The following is a 20,623-nucleotide window of genomic DNA, read 5'->3' on the forward strand; positions in this document are numbered from 1 at the left end:
TGGTGGCAGAATTTTTTTCTGAACAAGAGCTGCTCAGTCTAGTTTCGAAGCAGCTCGTGATGGTTGCTAACAGCAGGACCTTATGCTGCTTCATCCAGCTTCGCCTATGGGGCAGCTACAGATACTTCAGACTAAAGATTGGATACTTATTGCTCGTTTATTTTCATTAAGACAAGTCTGAAATAAAGACCTGTGTTTGTACTTAGTCCAGTCATGCGACAGAATGAAAATACAAGCCTAATTCTCTGGCATGCTTTCTGCACCCAAACGCAGCGAGCACCAGGGAGATGTGGAGCACTTCAAGGAGGAATGGTTGGGGTTTGCCCTCTTGAAGAAAAACAAATAGTGGACACAAGGCAGAGGAATAATATGCTGAAAAAGTGAGGGGAAAAAAAGCACATGCCCTCCACAGACAACTGGAAAAATCACATACTTCCCTTTGGAAATGAAAATTTATTTTACTGATGGGTCATTAACTGCTAACAGGACTGTAACATGTACTTACCACAGCCACCAATGAAATTAACTTGCTCACTGTGCCATTTTTGAGTGGAAAGGAGACGTCAGACAGGCCAGAAAAGTTAGTTCAACAGGCACTGCAAATGCCTGGTGAACTCTGATTACTTTCATACATCTATTTTGTCTGTTTTACAACAGCTTTTTTAATTAGCCTTTTTTAATTCATGAAGGCAACACAACAAAATTGTTACGATACACAAGTAATTCTTTTGAGAGATGTATTGATGCACATTATCTCATTGTGAAATAAAACATGAAGCCATGCCAAATGCCCTTGGATTATAATTCTGGGATAGTTTAACAATAAAATAAATTCAGATTCCAAGGTTTCTGGATTTCTATTAAAACACAATCACCACTTAATGTTAAGGCAGCATTTTCTAGTTTAGCGTCCTATAGACTGCCTTTACAGTCTGCCAGGAGCTGCTGGTCTCCTCACTGGTACTATAAGGTCAACATGGCAGAATTGAGCCTCAAGCATTACGTTGAAATTTGTGTATACCTGGACTGCCCAGCTTGGGATCAGATGCAGGCATACAGAAAAATTTCATCTGAACCAGTAAAACGTCCTGCCTGATTGATACCAAATAAACACTTTTTCATGGCTGGATAATGATTGTGGAACCACATTTTTTTTTGTGGTTCATAATTAAAGAAGCAGAATACATTTCTACAGTTTATTACTAAAATTTTTTTTTAAATCCATTTAAAAATCTTCCCTGTTTTTCCAGCACATCTTAAAATATGGTCCCAGAACTTTATTTGATGATGTTTCAGCCATGTTTTAACTGAATACTTCTATAAATTGGACAGCTCTGGGAAAACACACTTGACCTGCTGTCGGCTGGGGTGGCCAGCACGCCTAGCAAGGCGGGGGGCACTGGGGGTGGTGGGAGCGGCGCTGGGGGCACACCCTGAGCTCGGCTGGTGCTGGGCCACATTTATACTCCATCGAGGAGTTCTCAGCTTCTTGGGCGGCCAGCGAGCAGCTGGGGGGCACAAGGAGCTGGGGGGCACGGCCGGGATAGCTGGCCCTTGCCAGCCAGAAGGGTACTTATCTACTTCAAAACCCCAACACTTACTCTACTTCAAAAGATATTGATCACACTATTATTCTCCTTTCTCATAATATAAAAAAAAGTTCTTGCATCCATCTAAACATAGATACACTGATGTTATTCAATGACGCAACTGCCTAGAATGGATTTTGACATCTTCCTTTAATCCACACATGTAAAATTGCCTACAGGTGTCCCCTCCTACGTTACAGTGTGAAGCAGAGAAAATGACGAACCACCAACTCTGTACATAAACTCTCCAGACTGACTCTTCTTCTATGCACCAGTGTATCAGTGAAGACTTCCTAGTCTGTAAATACTTCAACCATTTTTTCTATGATGGAAAATGAATACAGTAATAAAAAGATGCTTTATGACCATCCTAAAATAGAAAAGTGGAATATACCGTTTGGGAGGAATAAACAGCAATTGCCTCTTTCATTAGTCACTCCATATGCAATGTAATTATCACTTCTATATAAATAACTGTGATATATCTTTGTCACTTTTTGTGGTAGATGTGGAAATATTCCAATATTTGTAACTCTGACTTCTAAAACATGTATCAGTGATTCCTGTGTAGGGGCATAATAAGAAGAAAAGTAATGCCAGGTATGTGTATTGGCATATCTTTATTCCCAAAGCATAGTTTGATATTCCTTCACAGCCTGTTTAATATCATAATTACCTTTAATTCACACAAGCCTACTTCTACGTGAAATTATAGATCATTCAGCCCAGTCAGAGGATTTGGTCCTGACTGCTGAAATTATTTTACATAGCTGACAGACTCTCAGCCTTTTGTTCCATATTTTTTTCTGTTGAAAACTTTGAAATCTAAACCACGTCCACAGAAGATTTATACATTACTCATATTACTCCATCATTTATGTATTGGTGTACTAGGAATATTTCCAGAGTTCACTCTCTTCAGTGAATTAAACATCCTCCACTACAGAAAAGAAACAACGCTTTACGGAACACACACAGTTTCAACTTTTAGAAATTTAGAGCTAGGGAAAGGTAAATTGAAACTACATTTGAATACTTGTGACATTTTTCTACTTAATTTCCAAGAGGATCCCAAGATGAGAAAGAAAGCAGATTAATTGTATGCCTAAACATGATCCTTCTCTTTTTATTTCATTCATGGTTTTTGGACATCATACATATTTATGACAGTCATGCTCCTGACAAGCAATTTTAAAATTCCCTTCTAACTCTTTGTTTGAAAGGTGAAAATGAATGGGAATTTTATTGCTTAGCTTCTGAATTAAATTCACTTACAACAAAATGTGTTTAACCCTCATAATGAAGCCCAGCAAAGTGAATATTAATTGCCTGTCAGCATCATATCTAAAACCTGATTAAAAAATAAAAGGATTTTTTTCAAAGCACACACTGCTTGACTGTTTTCTTTATATGGACTGCTCTAGTGGCTGTCTTTCTCTTTCTACAGTTTCCTACATTCCATAGGAATTTCTTTCATTCCATACATTGATCAATGGAGTTACTGTTTGAATTACAGCAGTCTGGATTCACAGTTTGTGCAAGATGTTTTTCTAGGTGCAGATCTTTAAAAAAAATCAGCCACTGCCATGTTTTAACAATTTTTTTGTGCAGCTTCATTTCATTTGTCCCCAGCATGCTAAGGGTTACAAGAGGCCATGAGGAGTGAAACTATTTATTTTAGAATCATATTTCATAACTCTCACATTTTGAGGCATAGATCTCACAAACTGAGAGCAGTCAGAATTCTGTGCTTATTTAATATACTTTTGAGACATGCATTTCACGACAAATTGTTTTGCAATGCCAGTGAAATGAGTATGTAATGTAGGAATATCTGATTAAAGCATAATTTTAAAAGTAGCCCCTTGAAACTGTTACTTCACTTACGAATCTAAAAGTTCATTTTCCATTCTTTTCTCTTCAATGCTCACACCAGAACTACCAACGATAATAAAACTAGATAGAGCTCTTGCCTCTTCCTTAGCCATATGCTACAGACACTTGGCCAAACGCTACACACACTCAGCCATACAGACCCCCGAGACCAAAATCCAGTGTCACATCAGGGCAGAACAGGGTAACAGTGCACACAGACGAGAATGCTGCCAGAGCTGCTTGCAGGATCGTCTTCCCCAGAAGCATTACGTTTTGCTTTCAGTTGCCAGGCTATAGGCAGTGCCATGTACATCAACCAGTTAGAAGTGTTAAAAGAATTTTCTCCAAAGAGGGACATCACATCTAGGAAGTTCAAGGCTAAGGAGGCAAAGCCAAAGCTGTTCTGATCTGATAATGGTCATGAACCATTTGAGTGGGAAGCTGGAACAGATGATCTTCAGAGCTCCTTTACGTCCAACTAGCATTTCCATGATTTTGCTTTACAGGTGGACAATCGCCTTTTGTAGCTGCCATTGCTCACAGCTACGGCACTGTGAATATTATTGGCATATTAAAGGTGCCTAGGAGGTAACAAGTCTGCCCAGAGAACTTCGAGGCCACAACGTGCAAAATTCTACATGCCCTTGAAGTCAAGAACCTGTTCCACTGATTTCTGAAGGTGTAACATGCCTTTAGAAAAATCTTGGAGAACTGGAAGAGTGGTAGACAGCATTTTCTTTTTTGAAGAAGGCACTTTAAAAAAAAGGTCCATAGAAAAGTAAATGAGGGTGAGAGGGAGGTTTAAGCAGCAAATGCTAGGAAAACAAGGTGAGTAGGAATTGCAGTAAAAAGGAAACATGGAAATGTCTCCAGCTCCTAGAGTGCTATGAAAATCCCTGCCATTAATTTTATGGTAAATATCAATACTGCAAACACCTAAATGTTCATATAGCTTTGCTTGCCAGGCATTTTCCATCCCACTCATTTTTGTGGGCACCATCCTGGGAAGTTTGGAAGAACTGCTTCTCACGTTCTGCTTTGGTCAGTTTCAGGAGATACTGGATATTTTCAGGCCTCTTCTCAAGATATCAGTAAGCTGCAGGATGCTGTCTTTTAGACTCTGGTGCAGAACAGCACTTAGAGACATGCCTTTCGGGACACACCACCCCACTGATGCCCTCACACTTCACACTGCAACACAGCCAACGGACTGGCAAGGAGGATTATGGAGCCTCATCAACGGATAATTTGATGTTAGGAGTTCCAAATATGACAGAATTCCGAGAAAAGTCTTGGATTTTGCATAATTTTCCCCTCATTTTCTTCACCACTACCTACTTTGCCTTGTAGACCACTATATACATGTTGCTGCCTAGTAATTAAACAAGCTACCAATACATCTATTTTGGCTGTCCACAGCAGCCCTTTGCCTCCTGAAGCTATACCTTCCTATACCTTCCAATGACACCTAACAGGACCGAGCCAGGAGCTTTCTGTGGGACAGAAAGAAACACAGGGACAAACAGCAACAAAGCTAAATGAACATATTTCAAGAAACAATGTATACTGCGATGTCTGCTTAAGTATGATGGCTGTTAGTTGTCAAATCAAGACACTAAACATATTATGATGCAGTATATACATATGGGGGGGGGGAGGACTTGCTACATACTGTCACCTGTTCAGCTTCTTTAGTACCATCAAGAGAGAATAGTATGTCTAGAAAAGCTGTAGTTCCTCTCCCACCCCAAACAGATCTGCTCTTCCTAGGTGACTGATTTTCCCATGAGTGTCTCAACAAGTCTTAAAATTTTTGCAGGGATCACTTTTAATTATGGGAGCACATTCTACCTGAGATGTTCTGGTGAGTTTGCTGCCATACCATTGCTGCAGGTAGTTGTTTCCCTTAAAAAGCAATTTCTGTTTGGTTTGTTTAGCTTCAGTGAGGTAGTTCTGGCTCCTTCCAAGGCAATTTTGAGCTTCTGTTGGTCTTCTTCCACTGTCGTTCCCCCAGACATAAGTGACATCTCTTACTCTGTAGCCCACAGAAATCATGTAGTGTTTTCTATTGAAACAGCTTGCCTAAGTAGAACGCTATATAATGACAGACTGAGAAAACAGCACTTCCTATATAGGAATCAAATGTGCACAAGAGAGATCCTCTGAAGTTTCAATGACACTTTTTTGAAAAATCAAGTGGAAAATACTTGGCGCAAATTGTTCTCCACCATCTTCTTCACTTGGGGGAAGTGGTAAGTGCTTCTTTTTCACATATTCCTTTCTTGTATATATATATATATATATGTATATTTGGATATAGAAATGATGATTCTATTGTCAGACTGACAGTCTTTTGGTCTTCTGTAGTACTCGCCACAAATCTGATGCAAGACTTTTCTGAGCTAACAGTGCTATTTGCATTTTGTCTGCCCATATTGCACATACTCCAGTGTCACTTACAAAATAATGTAATCCAAATGGCTTACTCTAAGCTTTATCTTTCTCAGGCAAACAAAGCCTTTGTGACTGAGATCTACCCACAAAGTTGTTGGGAGCTCTACCTTCTGCATTAGGAGAGCAGTACCCACATGTACGTTGCAGTATGGACTCAAACACTGCAATCTGGACCCAGCGAAAGACAGGCATTGATGAGCTGGAGCAAATTCAGCAGACTGCTGCTCTAAGGCAGACACTCCGGTCCTTTAATTATTGCAGTTGCCCTTTACTGGACTTGTCCAGTATGTCCATGTGTCTGCTAAACTGGGAAGCCCAGAGCTGGACACAGAGCTCCAGAGGTGGCCTCAGCACCAAGAGGAAGGGAAGCATCACCTCCCTTCTCCTGCTGCCCGCACTGTTCCACACACGGCCCCCAGTGCCCGTGCCCTTCCTTGCCACGGGGCACCCTGATGGCTCATGGTCAGCTTGTCCACATGAGCCTCCAGGTCCTTTTCGGTAAGGACTGTGTTGTTTCACATTCCTTACATGTAAATACATAAAAATTAAGGTTTGCCCATTTTAGTCATTCTTTGGGAGAATTCTGCCTGCACTCTACTCTCCACAATGTCTGCAACTTCCCGTGTTTGGGAACAGGAGCTACTAGAGATGTGAAGATTACATGGATAGAATTCACCACAGTCCAGATTGATGGCTGATTTTGTTGGTTTTTAAACCTGCTGTGATTGTGGGATGTGGCCAAATGGGAAAAGACTGTTTGGTAACCTAGAAATAGTGGTGGCAAATAGCCATCCTCCTTTAAATAGATAACATTAATGACAACTGAAATATAGCAATCAGATTTCCCCAGACCACACAATTCACCGTCTTTCTGGCCAAGGCACACCGTGCAAATTGGCAAAACTGCATGAAGTTGGTCAAACGTGAGTTAGCACTATGAGAAAACCCAAACCAATCCACAGCTCACAAACCAAAGGAAAGTGGAAGAAATCTCAGCCAAAGGGACAGACAGCCTCCAAAACAAGTGTTTGATTTGGAAATGAACATGTTAGAATAAGAAATAAGCTCTTTGGAACTCCAAATATCCCAAACAGAAACAGCTCCATCAAGCCTTCCCTTCCAGCGCTCACTCACTGGAATGGCACCTTGCCCCCAAAACCTGTGCTCGTGTCTGTGCCCACCTGCTCGAACCCAGCCAGGGAGGGACCCCTGCGCATGCGGGTGACGCTGTGCTGTGCCAGCTGCCCCCAGCTGCCTGGAGCAGCACTTGTCGCTCTCCCCAGCCACCCGCTCCCATTCGCAGCACGGGGGGGGGGGGGGGGGGGGGGGGTAACTCAGCACCTGCACCAGGCCACCAGGATCAGGCATTGTCCTTAGCATACCAGAAATGAATCACAGGTGAAACATTTTAATTAAATTGATGCTTGTTTGTGGGTACTACTGGAAGCACCTGGAGTACCTGGAACTGTGGGTTTTCACGCAGCAGCAGCTGCACAGGGCACAAATGGAGCGACAGAGCTGTGGTGCAACCTGTGAGTGGGCACGGCAGTGCCCCAGCGATGTGTGTGCACTTAGGTACTCAGGAGACCCCTAGGACTTCCTTCAAGAAATTTCTTGTGTTCCATAGCCTACAGCTGAGCCAGAACATAGAAACTTAGGGGGTTTAAGCCAAAACACATGTAAGTATTTCAGTACAGCCTTTGTCAACAGGGCAGGTCCTTCAAACACCGTTTAGTGGCAAATGCAAGCGCAACTGAGGTTTCAGTTCTCTTCAGACTATGGAAACCACTGCTTACGCTGGGCTTCCAGCATGAGCAGGGTGCCTTCAGAGGGGACATGAAAACAGCCTTTATGACATGGTATACAACCCAGCTGTTTTCCCCTTCTGAGGCCTCAAAAAAGGTAAAAAACATCTTCTGTTGCCCGGCAGAGTAGCTTGGCAAATAGGTAGCTTATTGTCCAGAGGTGTTACACAGAAAACTAATCCAGTTAGAAAAGTGGGTAAATGGAACAAATTGACTAAATCAGGTTTGTTCTGCTGGTGTTACCAATCTCTTTGGCTGCTCATACAGATGACCCTGACTGAACCCAACTGATTTTCTACAGTAAATTAACTATGCTTTGCATGGAAAGGCATTTTATCAGCTATGAAATCAGGCTCAGCTCCACACTAAAAACATGTACAACAGCTGCCTGAAGACGCCTCTGAAAGATACACAGTGGCTTCTTCAATTTAGACTCAAGTGCAGTTTGATGATGTCCAAATGCTCAGCCTGGTACAAGAGGATGTAGCGTCATCTCTGTTATGTTTACGAAATGCTGTGCTTGATATACACCAGCATTCCTGTAATTGTGTTCTGTCTTAGGAAAGAGTAGACTGAGCCATCCATGTCACCACCTAAGTCATTGTGGTTGTACACATTTAACACTGAAAGCACATACAGCAGTTACTTGATAGAAACAAGTTTTTAAATGTATGTACGTATTTATTTACAGCCATTATGTGGGTTCATTGTGAAGAGAAGCTCAGGGCAGCTGCTCCTATGAATGACACCAGCTCATCCACAGCCAATGATAGTCAATAATTCAGGATTCTTCCATTAAACTCAGCAGGTCACGAGTGCAAAGTTTATGTCAACAGCCTAATGACAGCCATTCTGTGTACAGAGAGCCAAGGAAAGAGACAAATATTTACTTTATGTAAACTATGGCTGAGCATGTTACTTAGGGCAAGAAAGAGCTGTTCAGCTTAGCTAATAATAAAACCCAGATGTCAATGAGAAATTTGTAAGTCTTCTTTTAGTGCACATAAGCAAAATGCAAACTGCAGAACCACATAAAATTATAACAGTTTCTTTCGACATTTTTTAAAAGCATGAGCTGATTGGAATGCCAAGAACTGAAAAACACTGATAACTGCCTAGATAGCCTGGAAAAATAAAATGACTCTGCAAGAAGCTAGAGCAAGTCGTAGGGAGGACTCTATCATTCAGACTTCAGCATGGTTAGTACTTGGATTTTATAAATTCAGCTCTGTCCACAATCTGGGTACCAGCATGTTCAGAACCATGTTCTGAGCAACTTTTACTCACTAACTTACAGTTGAAGATGCAAAGCAACATGGAAAAAGTACCCAGGGTAAGCAATGTAAATCAAGATACTTTCTCAGATGTAATTAAAGGCCCACTACATGTACCACAAGAAATACCAGGCAGAATAAGACAGACTGCACTGCTATGTACAGATAGATACGTGCCTAATTGCTATTTGATTAAAGGAGAAGTGACAAAGTAATTTGTTAAGACTCCACCGTATCTTTAACCCTCCCACACGAGCCCAGGTAGAATACGGTACTATGTTTCCACAATTTTCATGAACACAGGAGAAAAAATGTGAAAGCACACCATAATTCAAATGACACTGCATTTGGGTGAAGAGGAAGAAAGCATATTATTCCTTATGGTTTTGTACATGTGCTATGCAAGCTGCACTGAAAGGGACTAAAATCTTCCAACAGAGTTAGTAAAAATTCAGAATTCTAACTCAGGAACTGCTGAGACTTCAGAACTCCAGTTTCACTCTAAAGAAAGGTCCAAGTATTTCTGAAGAGTTCGGGTGAAATAACAACTAAATCCCATCAATTTGCAGAACATGCAACAGAATTTTAAAATTCTGAATGAAATATTTCAATCTTTTTCACATTCTATCACAATGCATGTTATGTAATTTGTAAATCAAGCTATATCAAACCATTTTAACAGGCTAAACAGATGTGTTTTAATCAAGAAGGGTTTCAGCTGGTGCCGTGAATTAGTAACTCATGATTTTAAATACAAAGTTTTAAATACTCTGTTCTCTTGTTTGTCCCATTTTACAATGAATGCAGTAGTCATTCTAGGACTTGGAAATGAAAGCAACACTTCTACTGAAACAAAAGGCCCAACACGAGGCAAGGTCACTGAAAAGGTAAACTAAACCCCTGAAGTTCTCGAACAGTTTCAAAGCCTGCCATCTGAATTTCCCCCCTACATTTCCCCACCATCCTTTCAGCTTGTTTCTTCCTTCCCACTAGGAACGGTCCATAATTACATAATTTCCTCAAGGCTTGGTTGAAACTCTTATTCTGTTTGAGAGCTGATCAAAATTTTCTAATTGATCTTTCTAATGTCTCTCAGAAAGACCTGGCAAAGCTCAAGCCCTCTGCTGGAGGACTCCTGAGGCGTTTGCTTTTATCTGCACCCTCCACCACTGGTGCAGTTTGGTGCTCCCTGGGGAAAACAAGAAGACCATGCTGTAGCTGCCTCACTTCATAACAGCCAGCAAATTCACTGCCTCACTGAACAGATTGGCTGATTGGCAAAGGCAAAGATGACAAACTTTTCTCATCTAAACTCTCTGATGGTCACTGTTGTGTTGGTAGGGTTGGAAAAAAATAAGTTGCTCCTTCCCCATCCCTCAGTGAATAATTTAATCCATAAGCAATTTTCTTGACGTTAGTTAACCAACTCAAGAACACCTCAAGGTATTTTCTTCCTTTTGCATATAGCCTGTACGGCAGTACAGCAGGAGGCACCTGCACTGCTCCTCTAAAACCACGTTTACTCATTCCCTCCGGGGAGGCTGAGGAGAGGTCAGCTGTCAGAAGAGCAGTGCAGCAGTTTGCTGTGGGCTGGAGAATCCTGGAAAGCAGTCATGTTAAGGGCACAGTGACAAAACGAACACTGGGTAAGCATAAGCTTAGCAGCAAAAAGCCAAATACCAGAGAGTCAATTCATCTCCTGGTGTCACCAAACATTTTCATCTTAAATACACAGTTTATTTCTGTGCACTTTATTACTAAAAGGAACTGTGGGAAAGGAAAAAGAGGTTATTTCTGCAATAGTTAGACTAAAAGATTTGAAGTATATACCTATTGACTCTTCAGTAATTACAGGGAGAATTTATATGGTTCATGTATCCACAGCACCAGAAAGAAAGGAAGATTATTCCTATTTCTAGCACTCAACACCTGATTTCCGGAGATAAAAGCATTTAAGCCAAGCATCAGGAAAATATTGCTTATAACATAGTCTGATGTTGTGGATCAGGAAGCACAACATACCTATCACACCAGGCACTTAAAAATCAGATAGTGGGATAAAAAAAATGTAGTGAACATTTGAAAACAGGAACTTCTGTATTAACAGAGGAATGAGGAGGGAAGCATATTGGGCTAGGATGATCATGCAGGAACACATGCCCAGAGCAGTCTCCGAGTCTCCAGAGATCTAAGGAGGCTTGCATAACCCCACCTGATCTTCATTCATGGTAAAGTCGGGAGTCTTTCAGCAGTAATAAGATGACGCACAGAAAGAAACTGTGCTGTATCAGTAGTGGTTGTCTTTCCTACTTCTGAACTTTCTTTACTACTTCTGAACTGACTGTCAGAGGGCAGGGTACTTAAAGAACCAGAGCTTCAGGTGATAGAAACTGGCACAGATTGATCAAAAAAGAAACTGTGTCAAATAAATATTTGTTCTTTTTATGGCTGTAGTTTTAATGAGCCTCTGCTTATTAAATGTAATGTGCCAAAATTTGGTTCTCTCCTGTCCAGATCTCTCTCACTGTACTGTCAAGAACACTGTATATCGTCAGGTCAAGTAAAACATTTTTGCCTGATGCAACAGATTTATCTCTGATGCCTATACAGTATATTGTGTTTCTGTCACTATTCAGGCATATGTTAACATTTTCCTCATTCTAATAGCTGGTACCAGTTTGTTTCCTCAATTAATTATCTGTAATACAACATTACATATTTCTCATCTGCACTTACAGCATTTCTTAGTGATAACTAATCTGTGGCTTCTTCTCCTACTGAAATAACTACCTAGAGCTTCAGCTCTTAAATGCACCATCTACTCTATGGCAGTTAAAAAGGAACAAAACAGTCTGAGTAACATTAAAGTCTTCATGTGCAATACCTACTTCCCTTCAATAATTTCTAATGCTCCTATCACACAGTAATCTAGGGGTCATTTAAATAACAACTTCAGACTATTTTTATAAGACAGTAAAAAAATCCTTTCTGACATAAGCATAATTGTTCATAATGGAGAAGTAATATATGAAGCTTTTTCACATCTCCCAAAACTACACGTAAACTTTTAAAGCAATGTTCTCTCCCTTTAAGCTAAACTTGAGGCTATGCCTTCCACAGATGCTGCAGGATTTAGCTCTGTCACAAGAACATATGATCTGCAATCACAGGAAGACTTTCACTGAAAGTTCATAAAGGCTGGGCTGGTAAAACTAAACCTTTAACTCGAGAGATCTGAAAATCACAATTTGCCCAGATACTTACCAGGAGAAATCTCTGTGCACTGGGACACACATCACAGCCGTGTCTGTGCTCACACTGTGCCTGGCACATTCCTGGTACCTCCTGAGTGACACATACATCTATCCTAATTGCTTTTTGCTACCTTTCTCTGATGTGATACACCCAACACCACTCAGTGTTCTCCCCTCCTTTGAAGTACTTTCTGTTGCTTATTACACTATGAAGAAATATTGAGTGAGCAGGCACGACAGGCTGCCTTACAGCTGGGGAGCCAATATATTTCTTTTCCCTTTTCCAGAATGAATGGCAACTTGAGCTCTTTAACTCACGGCAGCTTCCCTACATGAAACGAAGAACAGTAAGCAGCAGAGAAAATGAAGATCTGAAATGCAGAGTCTTTTTCCATACTAGGAAAGCGTCTCTTAAAATTAACCCTTACTCTCAATTTATAGATGTGGTTTGGAGAAGCCTTACCTTCTATGATCTGAGCAGCTGAACCAGCATGGAGTGAGCAGCCAAAAAGCAGCAGGAGCAAGCCCCAGGTCCACCAGGCATGCCTGGAGCAGGTGTGCCAAAAAACAGAAGGGGTGGGGGGTAGGAAAGAATGAAACCAAAGAGTGTAATACAGAACCACACGGGGAAAAATTAAAAAACAAAGCAAAAAGTAAAATTTAGAAGTGAGACTTCTTACCATGAGAGCATTTTTTGAAAGTCAGTTGAAAGACCTCAGATGAGGAAAAAGTTCAGTGCACATGGGGTTTATGTCTATGAAAATAAAAAGTTAATAAAAGCGGGAGCCTGCTGCTTCTCCTCCAGCATCCAGGCACAAGTGGAACAAAGGCAGCTCTCAGGCGCTGTGACTCACTGCAGCTCACTGCTCCAGCTCTGAAATACGACTCCGTGCAGACTTACTTTCCTGCCAGACCACTGCCGAAAATCTCATACTTTATTTATTGATGGACACTCCTTACTGCTGTACATCATCCCACGTTGTCATTATCCCGTTACTGTCTTTAACTGCTGTGTACCCTGAGCGACAGCAGCGTAGCCTCTCCAGCTCCCCACCCCCACCACCTGCCCCCAACCTCCAGCCCCCAACCTCCACTTACTTACCCGATAACGCATGACTCAAAACATCCTTCCTGCCAGCATTATATAGCCAATGATAAGCATTCTTATATGGAATGGGACGTTCTCTGGCCATTGTAACCAAACTTTAACAGGAGCAACTTTGAAGAGAGGAGCAGGACAGAGCAGCCCCAGGTACCCTGCAGCCCCACTGCCCAGGTCTCCTGTCACCTGCAGAGACGTTTCGAACACACCCTCTTCTCCGACAAACAGTCCAAGTTTAATACTCCTGTCTACAAAGAGTTACACCCTGCACGTAGATTAAGAGTGTGTATCTAGTCTACCTTAGCAGCTGTACATATATGTGCCTGCTACAGAGATCCTACAACTAAGCAGTTCTAATAGTTTCCATTAAAAGTGTTATTTCACCCCTCCCTTTAACTTCATGAAAAGCCTTTTTTCCACATGTAGTTCTTCAAAGCCAGTTCTTGCTCAAGGAAGAATTTTTGCAAAAATAAGTTTGCGATTAATCAGACAATATTTAGGTCATAAGATTTTTAACAAAGACTGCAATTGTCACTTTTGGACTGGGAGAGGAGGGAGCCTGGAGAGCACTGCATATGGAAAAACGTCGGCGGGCTCTTGGTAGACCGAAGCTGGCAGGTGCTGAGGGTTGCTTTAGGAGATTCAAAACTAGATTTACCTAGGATGGGGCGCAGAGGACAGAGAGGAGTAAAGATCTCTGCAGTAATGAAAGGACAGTCCCAAGCAATAAACAGAATTAAGAAGAATTTCATTGCACCACGAATAGAATGCTTGACTTCGGGGGTTTTGCTTTGTTGACTGTTTTTGAGGAGTATTTGGTGTTATGTGGTTTGGTTGTTTGGGGCTGGGGGGGTATTTGTTTGGGTTTTATGATTTTATTTTATTAAATAAGAAAAACTAGAATCTTGATTCTGCCCCAGACTATCCTCCTAGGTTAGAAACCACAACAGGTCAGCTCTCCTCAGGTATATTTTTAGCTGAGTCCCAGGTCAGCATTATTCGCTATCCGCCTTCTGCTTAATGATAAGGAAGCAAGAGATCAAACTATCTTTTAAAATTTCTTATTATAAACACACATTGTTTCATCTTCTTCAGTGGACCAAGGCCCCCCTTTTTTCTCTTCCATAGTACTATATCAGGGCCGAAAAAAGTTTCACCATTCATTGTTTCTACATCAGGCTGTCAGCTCTTTCCTTTCTCTCTCCCTGAAGTTTCTCCATTGCTATCACCACCAGCAACACTGCTTATAGGAACACAGTCTGCAACACTTGTGCAAATAATACACCAAAAGCATTTATTTTATGCCTTTATGTAGGAACACTACGTATATGTTATCCCAGGAGAAAACACTAGGGTTTTTACGTGTTCTTGTAAAACATATGTATTTACAAGCCTGGCTCACTTTTCCATTTTTTTCAGGTATTCTTTAGCAATACTACCAAGAGCCATTATTAGCCCTATAAAACTATTTTTTAACTTGGTTCCTTCTTTCAATAGTAATTCTTCTGTCCCTCTGTACATCAAATGTCAGAGGCTCACCTGCATAATGCGTCCTGTTGAAGTATAGTTTTTGTGTGGTATATATGGCCGAAATACATGTCTGCTTTTATGTCTTACAGTAGACTAACATTTTAGAGACAAATGTATGATCAGGCTCCAGATTTATAAAATTGAGGTGACTATGTAGCAAGGATTTTTTACAGTATAAACTGCAAAGATTTCATTTAAAAAATAAAATTTCTTCTATTGTTTACAATTGGATGGATTTTTCCTCTGATTTTAGAAAACCCATAGAAGAGAGGAAGTAGCACCTCTCCTTCTCCCACAAGTAATACACTGTTCATGCAGATGATCTACATCAAATTCAGCTGAGAGAGTCTTTTGTTTCCTCTGGATATTTTAACATGGATGTCTGGCTACTGGGTAAAGGAAGGCAAGGCAAAGCATGTTCTTGACCTCTGCATTCCATTGGTTTTACATGGACAGCAGTGGAGGAATCCCGAAATACAAACAGCGTGTTACCCTCACTCCTGCAGGGCTCTGAGATTTCTTGAGTTTCTAGTGTTCCTCGCAGCCCTAAGGATCACAGATTACTGCCAGGCTGGCTGTACCTGCTCTGCCTGTGTCAGGCTCCCCATGAGGGCAGTGACATTTGTACACATCCACTCAGCTTTTATCTTGCTGTTTGAATCGCCCTTTTCAAACACAGCAGGGCTCCTTTGAATTAAGTTGTAAGTGCTTTCCTTCAGCATTGGCTACAGATGTCTCCAGCTAAGCTGGTGTTTTCCTGCTGGTTAAAAATCTCCATTTTCCAGGCAGAAGTTTTGTTTACTTTCCTCAGCTCTGTCAACCGATTGCATTCCATAAGATTTGAAATGGCAGACTACAATTCTGCCATTGCAGTTCTTCCTCATTCTCTGAGTTAGTCTAGCTGAGTGTTTTATATTTCTGATCACCTCTTTGTCAAGAAGTTTGTGTTTTTCCTCCCAACTGCAATGCCAATTTCTTAGCTTGACATTTCTAGCCTCTATAATCATAGGATTTAAGAACGATAAGACTATTCTTGTGCAAGATAAGTGTTAGAGAAGCAGTACGCACCAAGGCCTGAGTGAGTTAAGAACCATGCTAGAAGAGAATAAAAGATTCCTCTTTTGTATCCCTTGGCAAGGAGGCCCGCGGCTCAGTCGCGCCTTTCATAAAGACGACTCTGCTGCTTTGTTTTCAGTTTGCATCCTGCTGATGTTCTTTGACACCTCCAAGTTCTTGCACTCACAAGGGGTCACCTCTTCACTGCCCATTCGGTTTTCTCCATGCTCCTTGTGATTTCAGAATCTTCTTTTACATACCCCTTCCTCTCATTGCCTTTCTGCACTGAGTGTCAACTTGCATGGTCATTTCTTGTACTGCAGCCACCCCACACCTCCAGCTACCTTTCCAGCCTTTCTCAGAGTTCCTCTGTTCACTTGTGATCTTTGGTGGAGTCAGGGGAACCATAAATGCACGATGCAAATAACCCCGAGATTTCTTGAGTGACGTAGCAATGTTCTCCGTATTTTTTCCCAATGAGGAACACAACTGGTGTACTTTCTTGACTGTGGCCAAGATAACATTTTCATGGAACTCTCATAAGCTCATTAATTTGCTCCTAAGAGGTAACTATGTATAATTAGGATCCCTCCTCCCTCTTCCAACACATTTCTAACAAATGGAAGAAATTAATTTCATCTACCATTTTATTCTCCACTCATTAACTCGCAGAGGATCCATTTGTAATTCTTTATAATCTACTCCAGTCCTTATTGAAAAAAAACCCTCACCAGCAACTTAACTGCACAGCAGCCATGTAACTGCTTGCCCTCACTGGGTAAGGCAGGCAGCGCGGATGTCTGCAGAATTACAGCAGTGACCTTTCCCTGCTACAAGGGCTGGCCGCATGTGCGTCACCTTTTGGCCTCTCTTTTAACCAACTGATCATGCACAGTACTCCTTGTGCCTCAGCTTCCTGAAAAACTGCTGTCAGTCTTTCTGGGTACATCATTTAAGTGATGGATTGCTTCAGGATATGCCCGTTCATCCAGAAATGCTGAACGGCATTTTGGCTTTGAATATCATCAGCTAACCACGCCTCCACAGCTGCTCCCATGGTGGCTTGGTAATACACTTTCACAAGCACAACAAATGCTTCAATACCCTGTTTTCTGCTTTTTCCTGCTTTAAACAACACACCTTCAAAATAGAAAGTTTTAGAAGTCTATAAATGCTGGTTTTAGTATATATTTATGAAGGAGTAAGAGTGTACATTTATGTACCTGAAGACAGGCATGTACCATACCCTACAGCAGAGTACAAATTAAGGTCACAGAGGCAAAGAACTCTGGCACTTTCTAGCTCTTTAGTGCTTCATTTCACATAATTTGAATGTTTCTGCCTACTCTACCCCTCCCTCACAGTATTATAAAAAGCACTGGGAAAAAAATGTTAAATCTTTCACACAGCTGGAGCTGTCTGGCAAAGAAGGCAAAGGGGAATCGGGGACCTGAAGCTTGCAGCAAAGCCCTGGGCAGAAAGGAATCGCCCATGAATGCTTATGCTAGAACGTGGCTTTTAGAGGGGAAGAGACCAGGTCTGTGGGAGACACAGATGGGTATGGGGGCAATCAGGCTAGTGGGAGGATGGATGAGAAGTGTTCCCAAAGGGGAACAGGGCTGAGTGAAAAGCCTGGGACAGGAGGCTTGGTGTGGGTGAGCCCAAAGCTGAGGGACACAGCAAGCCAGCTGGGAAGCAGGAGGCAGGGGAAGTCTGGGGGTGCTACTTCACACTAGGTGGCAAGGGAGCCAAGAAGTAAGTGTTTAGACATACATATTTCCCTTCTACAAACTCAGTTTTCAGCAAGGTAGCATGACTAGAAGAGGAAAAATGCTGTGATACTTCTGCTATAACCAAGCACCCATGAAACCTGCTAGCAAAGCTTGTCTTGTACCATGTACTAATAGCTCAAGCAGCATATGCTGTGCATTCAGTTCTTCTGACGGCACATGCGACTGTCAGTATGCCCTTATCAAATTTTAAGTTTGTATTCTAAAATGCAAAAACATTAGAGCTATTAACTGATTATTTGATGGGGTCACAAAAATTACCGTTTCCAAAACTGGCGGAACTGTTTCTGATAGAGTCCATGGTGTTGGCATGAGGCACAAAGCCAGAATTCAAACTGGTCAGTGTTCAGAAACTGAACAAGCAACTGAAATTATTCAATACAGTGTGTGGGACAACTGTAAAACCAAGCATAAGTGGATGTTCCGCTTGTAATTTAAACTCACTTGCACTTCAACACTGATCCTATTGCTATATTAAATCAATTTATCATTAGCAGAAGGGTGCATAGTTTTAAAGCATATTTAAAAAATAAGTCTTATCTATATTAAGTACATGCATTGCACTGAAAGGCTCCATTCACACTAAATGTCATACATTCCTTTTATATGAATAAACCCAGAAAAAATTATATGCAGCACTTTTGCCGTCTGTTTCCATGTTCAGCTGAGCTGAAGAAAGATTTTCTCCTACACACACAGACATGCACGCGCACACACACGACCTACCACAGGGTATAGAAGGTAAAAAGCTTCACCAGAATCCCTCTCCCCATTCTGTGCAAGCTAACTTGGCTCAAATATTTTCCTTTTAAAAATATTCATAAAGTTTGACTCAAGGAGAGACCTCATTGACTACTTTTTAGACTGCCTCGAGAGAAACTGGTATAAAGCATGCTCCCCTATACGCGGGGACAAATCTCTTGTATCACTGGTTCAAATGAAGCAGGGGTTCTCAGAAATATAAAATCCTGCTTTGTAAGCCCACCACAATGTGTTGCAAATGCCAAATCTTTAATCACCATTAGATTATTGTCTCAAGTTTCTACATTATAAATCATCATCATAACATGGTCAGGACTGATAATCCACCTTCGCAGGTAAAAGGAGTACAAGTACTTTGCTTAGATAAAAATTAAAAATCTGGCCTTATTGAAAAAGGTTTTCAGATGCCTACAGTGCAAGGATATTACGCAGCATACTTGCCCTAAATATACATTTAGATCAAGACCAGGATCAGCATGAGACCTGGTATTTATAACATGCATATGATAGCAAAGAACACAGCAACATCTTTTTTTTTCCAGATCTAGTTGTTACACTCAGAATCTCATTTATGGGCAAAGACGCAGCACACCTCTCAAACTGTAATAAATAAACCCAAGAACGTGAGGAGACATGGGATCCACCTCAATAAGCAGGGCAAAGGTATCTTTGCCACCAGTATGGCTGACGTGGGAAGAAGGAATTTAAACCAGGAATGGCAGTAGAAGGACAGAGTTATCAGCAGCCCTGTGAGGGAGGGAGGGACAGGGCTGACAAGCAAAGGGCATGGGGCAATGCGTCAGGAAGGAAACACAAAATCAGCAAAACAAGGCTTCAGCATGGTCACCTCCAGCATTTGCAGGTAAGAAAATTACTGGAAAACCCCAGACCCTTGCTGGCAAACCAGGGCTTGGGGGTGCCTCTCTGAGGTGCATGTACACTACACACATAGTGTGAGGCATAGACATGGTGAGTCATAGACCTGTGCGCAGCTGCAGGGCCACAACCCTGTTAGAATTGCAGAGACATGGTGGGATGCCTTACAGGTCCTCTCTGCTACCCACGGGCTGAGGGACGGGATCCTTCCCCCCTGCCCGGCACCGGTGAGGCCGCGCCTGGAGCCCTGCGTCCAGCTCTGGGCTCCCCAGCACGTGAGAGGTACGGGCATGCTGGAGAAGGTCCAATGGGGGGCCAGCAAGATGACCAAGGGACTGGCGCCTCTCTCCATGAGGAGAGGCTGGGACTGTTCAGCCTGGAGAAGAGAAGGCTCAGGGGAATCTCATCCGTGTGGGAGGGTGCAAAGGGGACAGAGCCAGGCTCTTCTCAGGGGTGCCCGGTGACAGGACTGGCAGTAGCAGGGATAAACACGGGAGGGTCCCTCTGAGCATCGGGAAACACTTGTGAGGTGACTGAGCACTGTCACAGGTTGGCCAGGGAGGCTGTTGAGTCTCTGTTCTTGGAGCTATTCAAAAGCCATTGAGACAGACACAGTCCCGGGCAGCCTGCTCCAGCTTCCCTGGGCAGGAGGGCTGGACCAGATGACTTCCAGATGTCCCTTCCCACCACAACCATCTGTGATTCCAATATTGTTAGTATAATGGAATTTTTAACAGTCTAATTCAAGGATCACCATTAGTCTTCATCTAATTATTGCAGAAAAAGAATGAAAAATAAAGCAGCTAGGGTACTTACATACAGGAAAAGATGCAATAATAGCAATAATATAATTAAAAATTTAACAGACATATTTCTTAGCTTCTACCCCTTTTCTGGTGTTATGCTCACCCTTCCACTGCTCCTCTGGGTGCTAATGTCAGTGGTTTCACTCTGGTGTTGTCCATGGGGATGAGGTCTTACAGCAAGTTGTCAGTGTCTGGAGTCCTTTTCTGGGAGGAATACTATATTCATGCTGTTCCTTGTTGCTCCCCTCTAAGACCTAAAACACATTTCCTCTGCATTTAGGTCTTTTTTTAAAAAAAATTGAAATAAAATCCACACTTGAGGTTAAAATCCACACATAAAAAGTGAAACCAAGATACAAAGTAAAGCTAAGGCCTATTCAGAAAAAAAAGCCATCACATACTAAGCTGCAATGTTCAAATAACAGAGGTGGAAGAACAGAAATTCCTGAT

The 20,623-nt window shown here is 41.9% G+C and overlaps 1 protein-coding gene across 6 annotated transcripts in view; it reads right to left on the minus strand.

Moving 5' to 3' along the window:
• The window catches only part of LOC119144723 (collagen alpha-1(XV) chain-like), a 136,796-nt gene extending 116,384 nt beyond the window's left edge, over positions 1-20,412 (minus strand). For 4 of the 6 annotated variants that reach the window (XM_037380424.1, XM_037380426.1, XM_037380425.1 and 1 more), the window contains exons 1-2: positions 20,277-20,412; positions 12,715-12,797 (exon numbers count right to left, since the gene is read on the minus strand). In XM_037380424.1, the coding sequence (XP_037236321.1) occupies positions 12,715-12,797; positions 20,277-20,332 (139 nt within the window). In that variant the 5' untranslated portion in view covers positions 20,333-20,412. Of the gene's footprint in view, positions 1-12,714; positions 12,798-12,931; positions 13,283-20,276 lie in introns of those variants that run through there. The other 2 variants (XM_037380428.1, XM_037380427.1) reach the window with 1 other exon arrangement.
• Between the last annotated feature and the right edge of the window lie 211 nt (positions 20,413-20,623).

This window comes from Falco rusticolus, chromosome 3, assembly GCF_015220075.1.
Source record: "Falco rusticolus isolate bFalRus1 chromosome 3, bFalRus1.pri, whole genome shotgun sequence".
Taxonomy (NCBI): domain Eukaryota; kingdom Metazoa; phylum Chordata; class Aves; order Falconiformes; family Falconidae; genus Falco; species Falco rusticolus.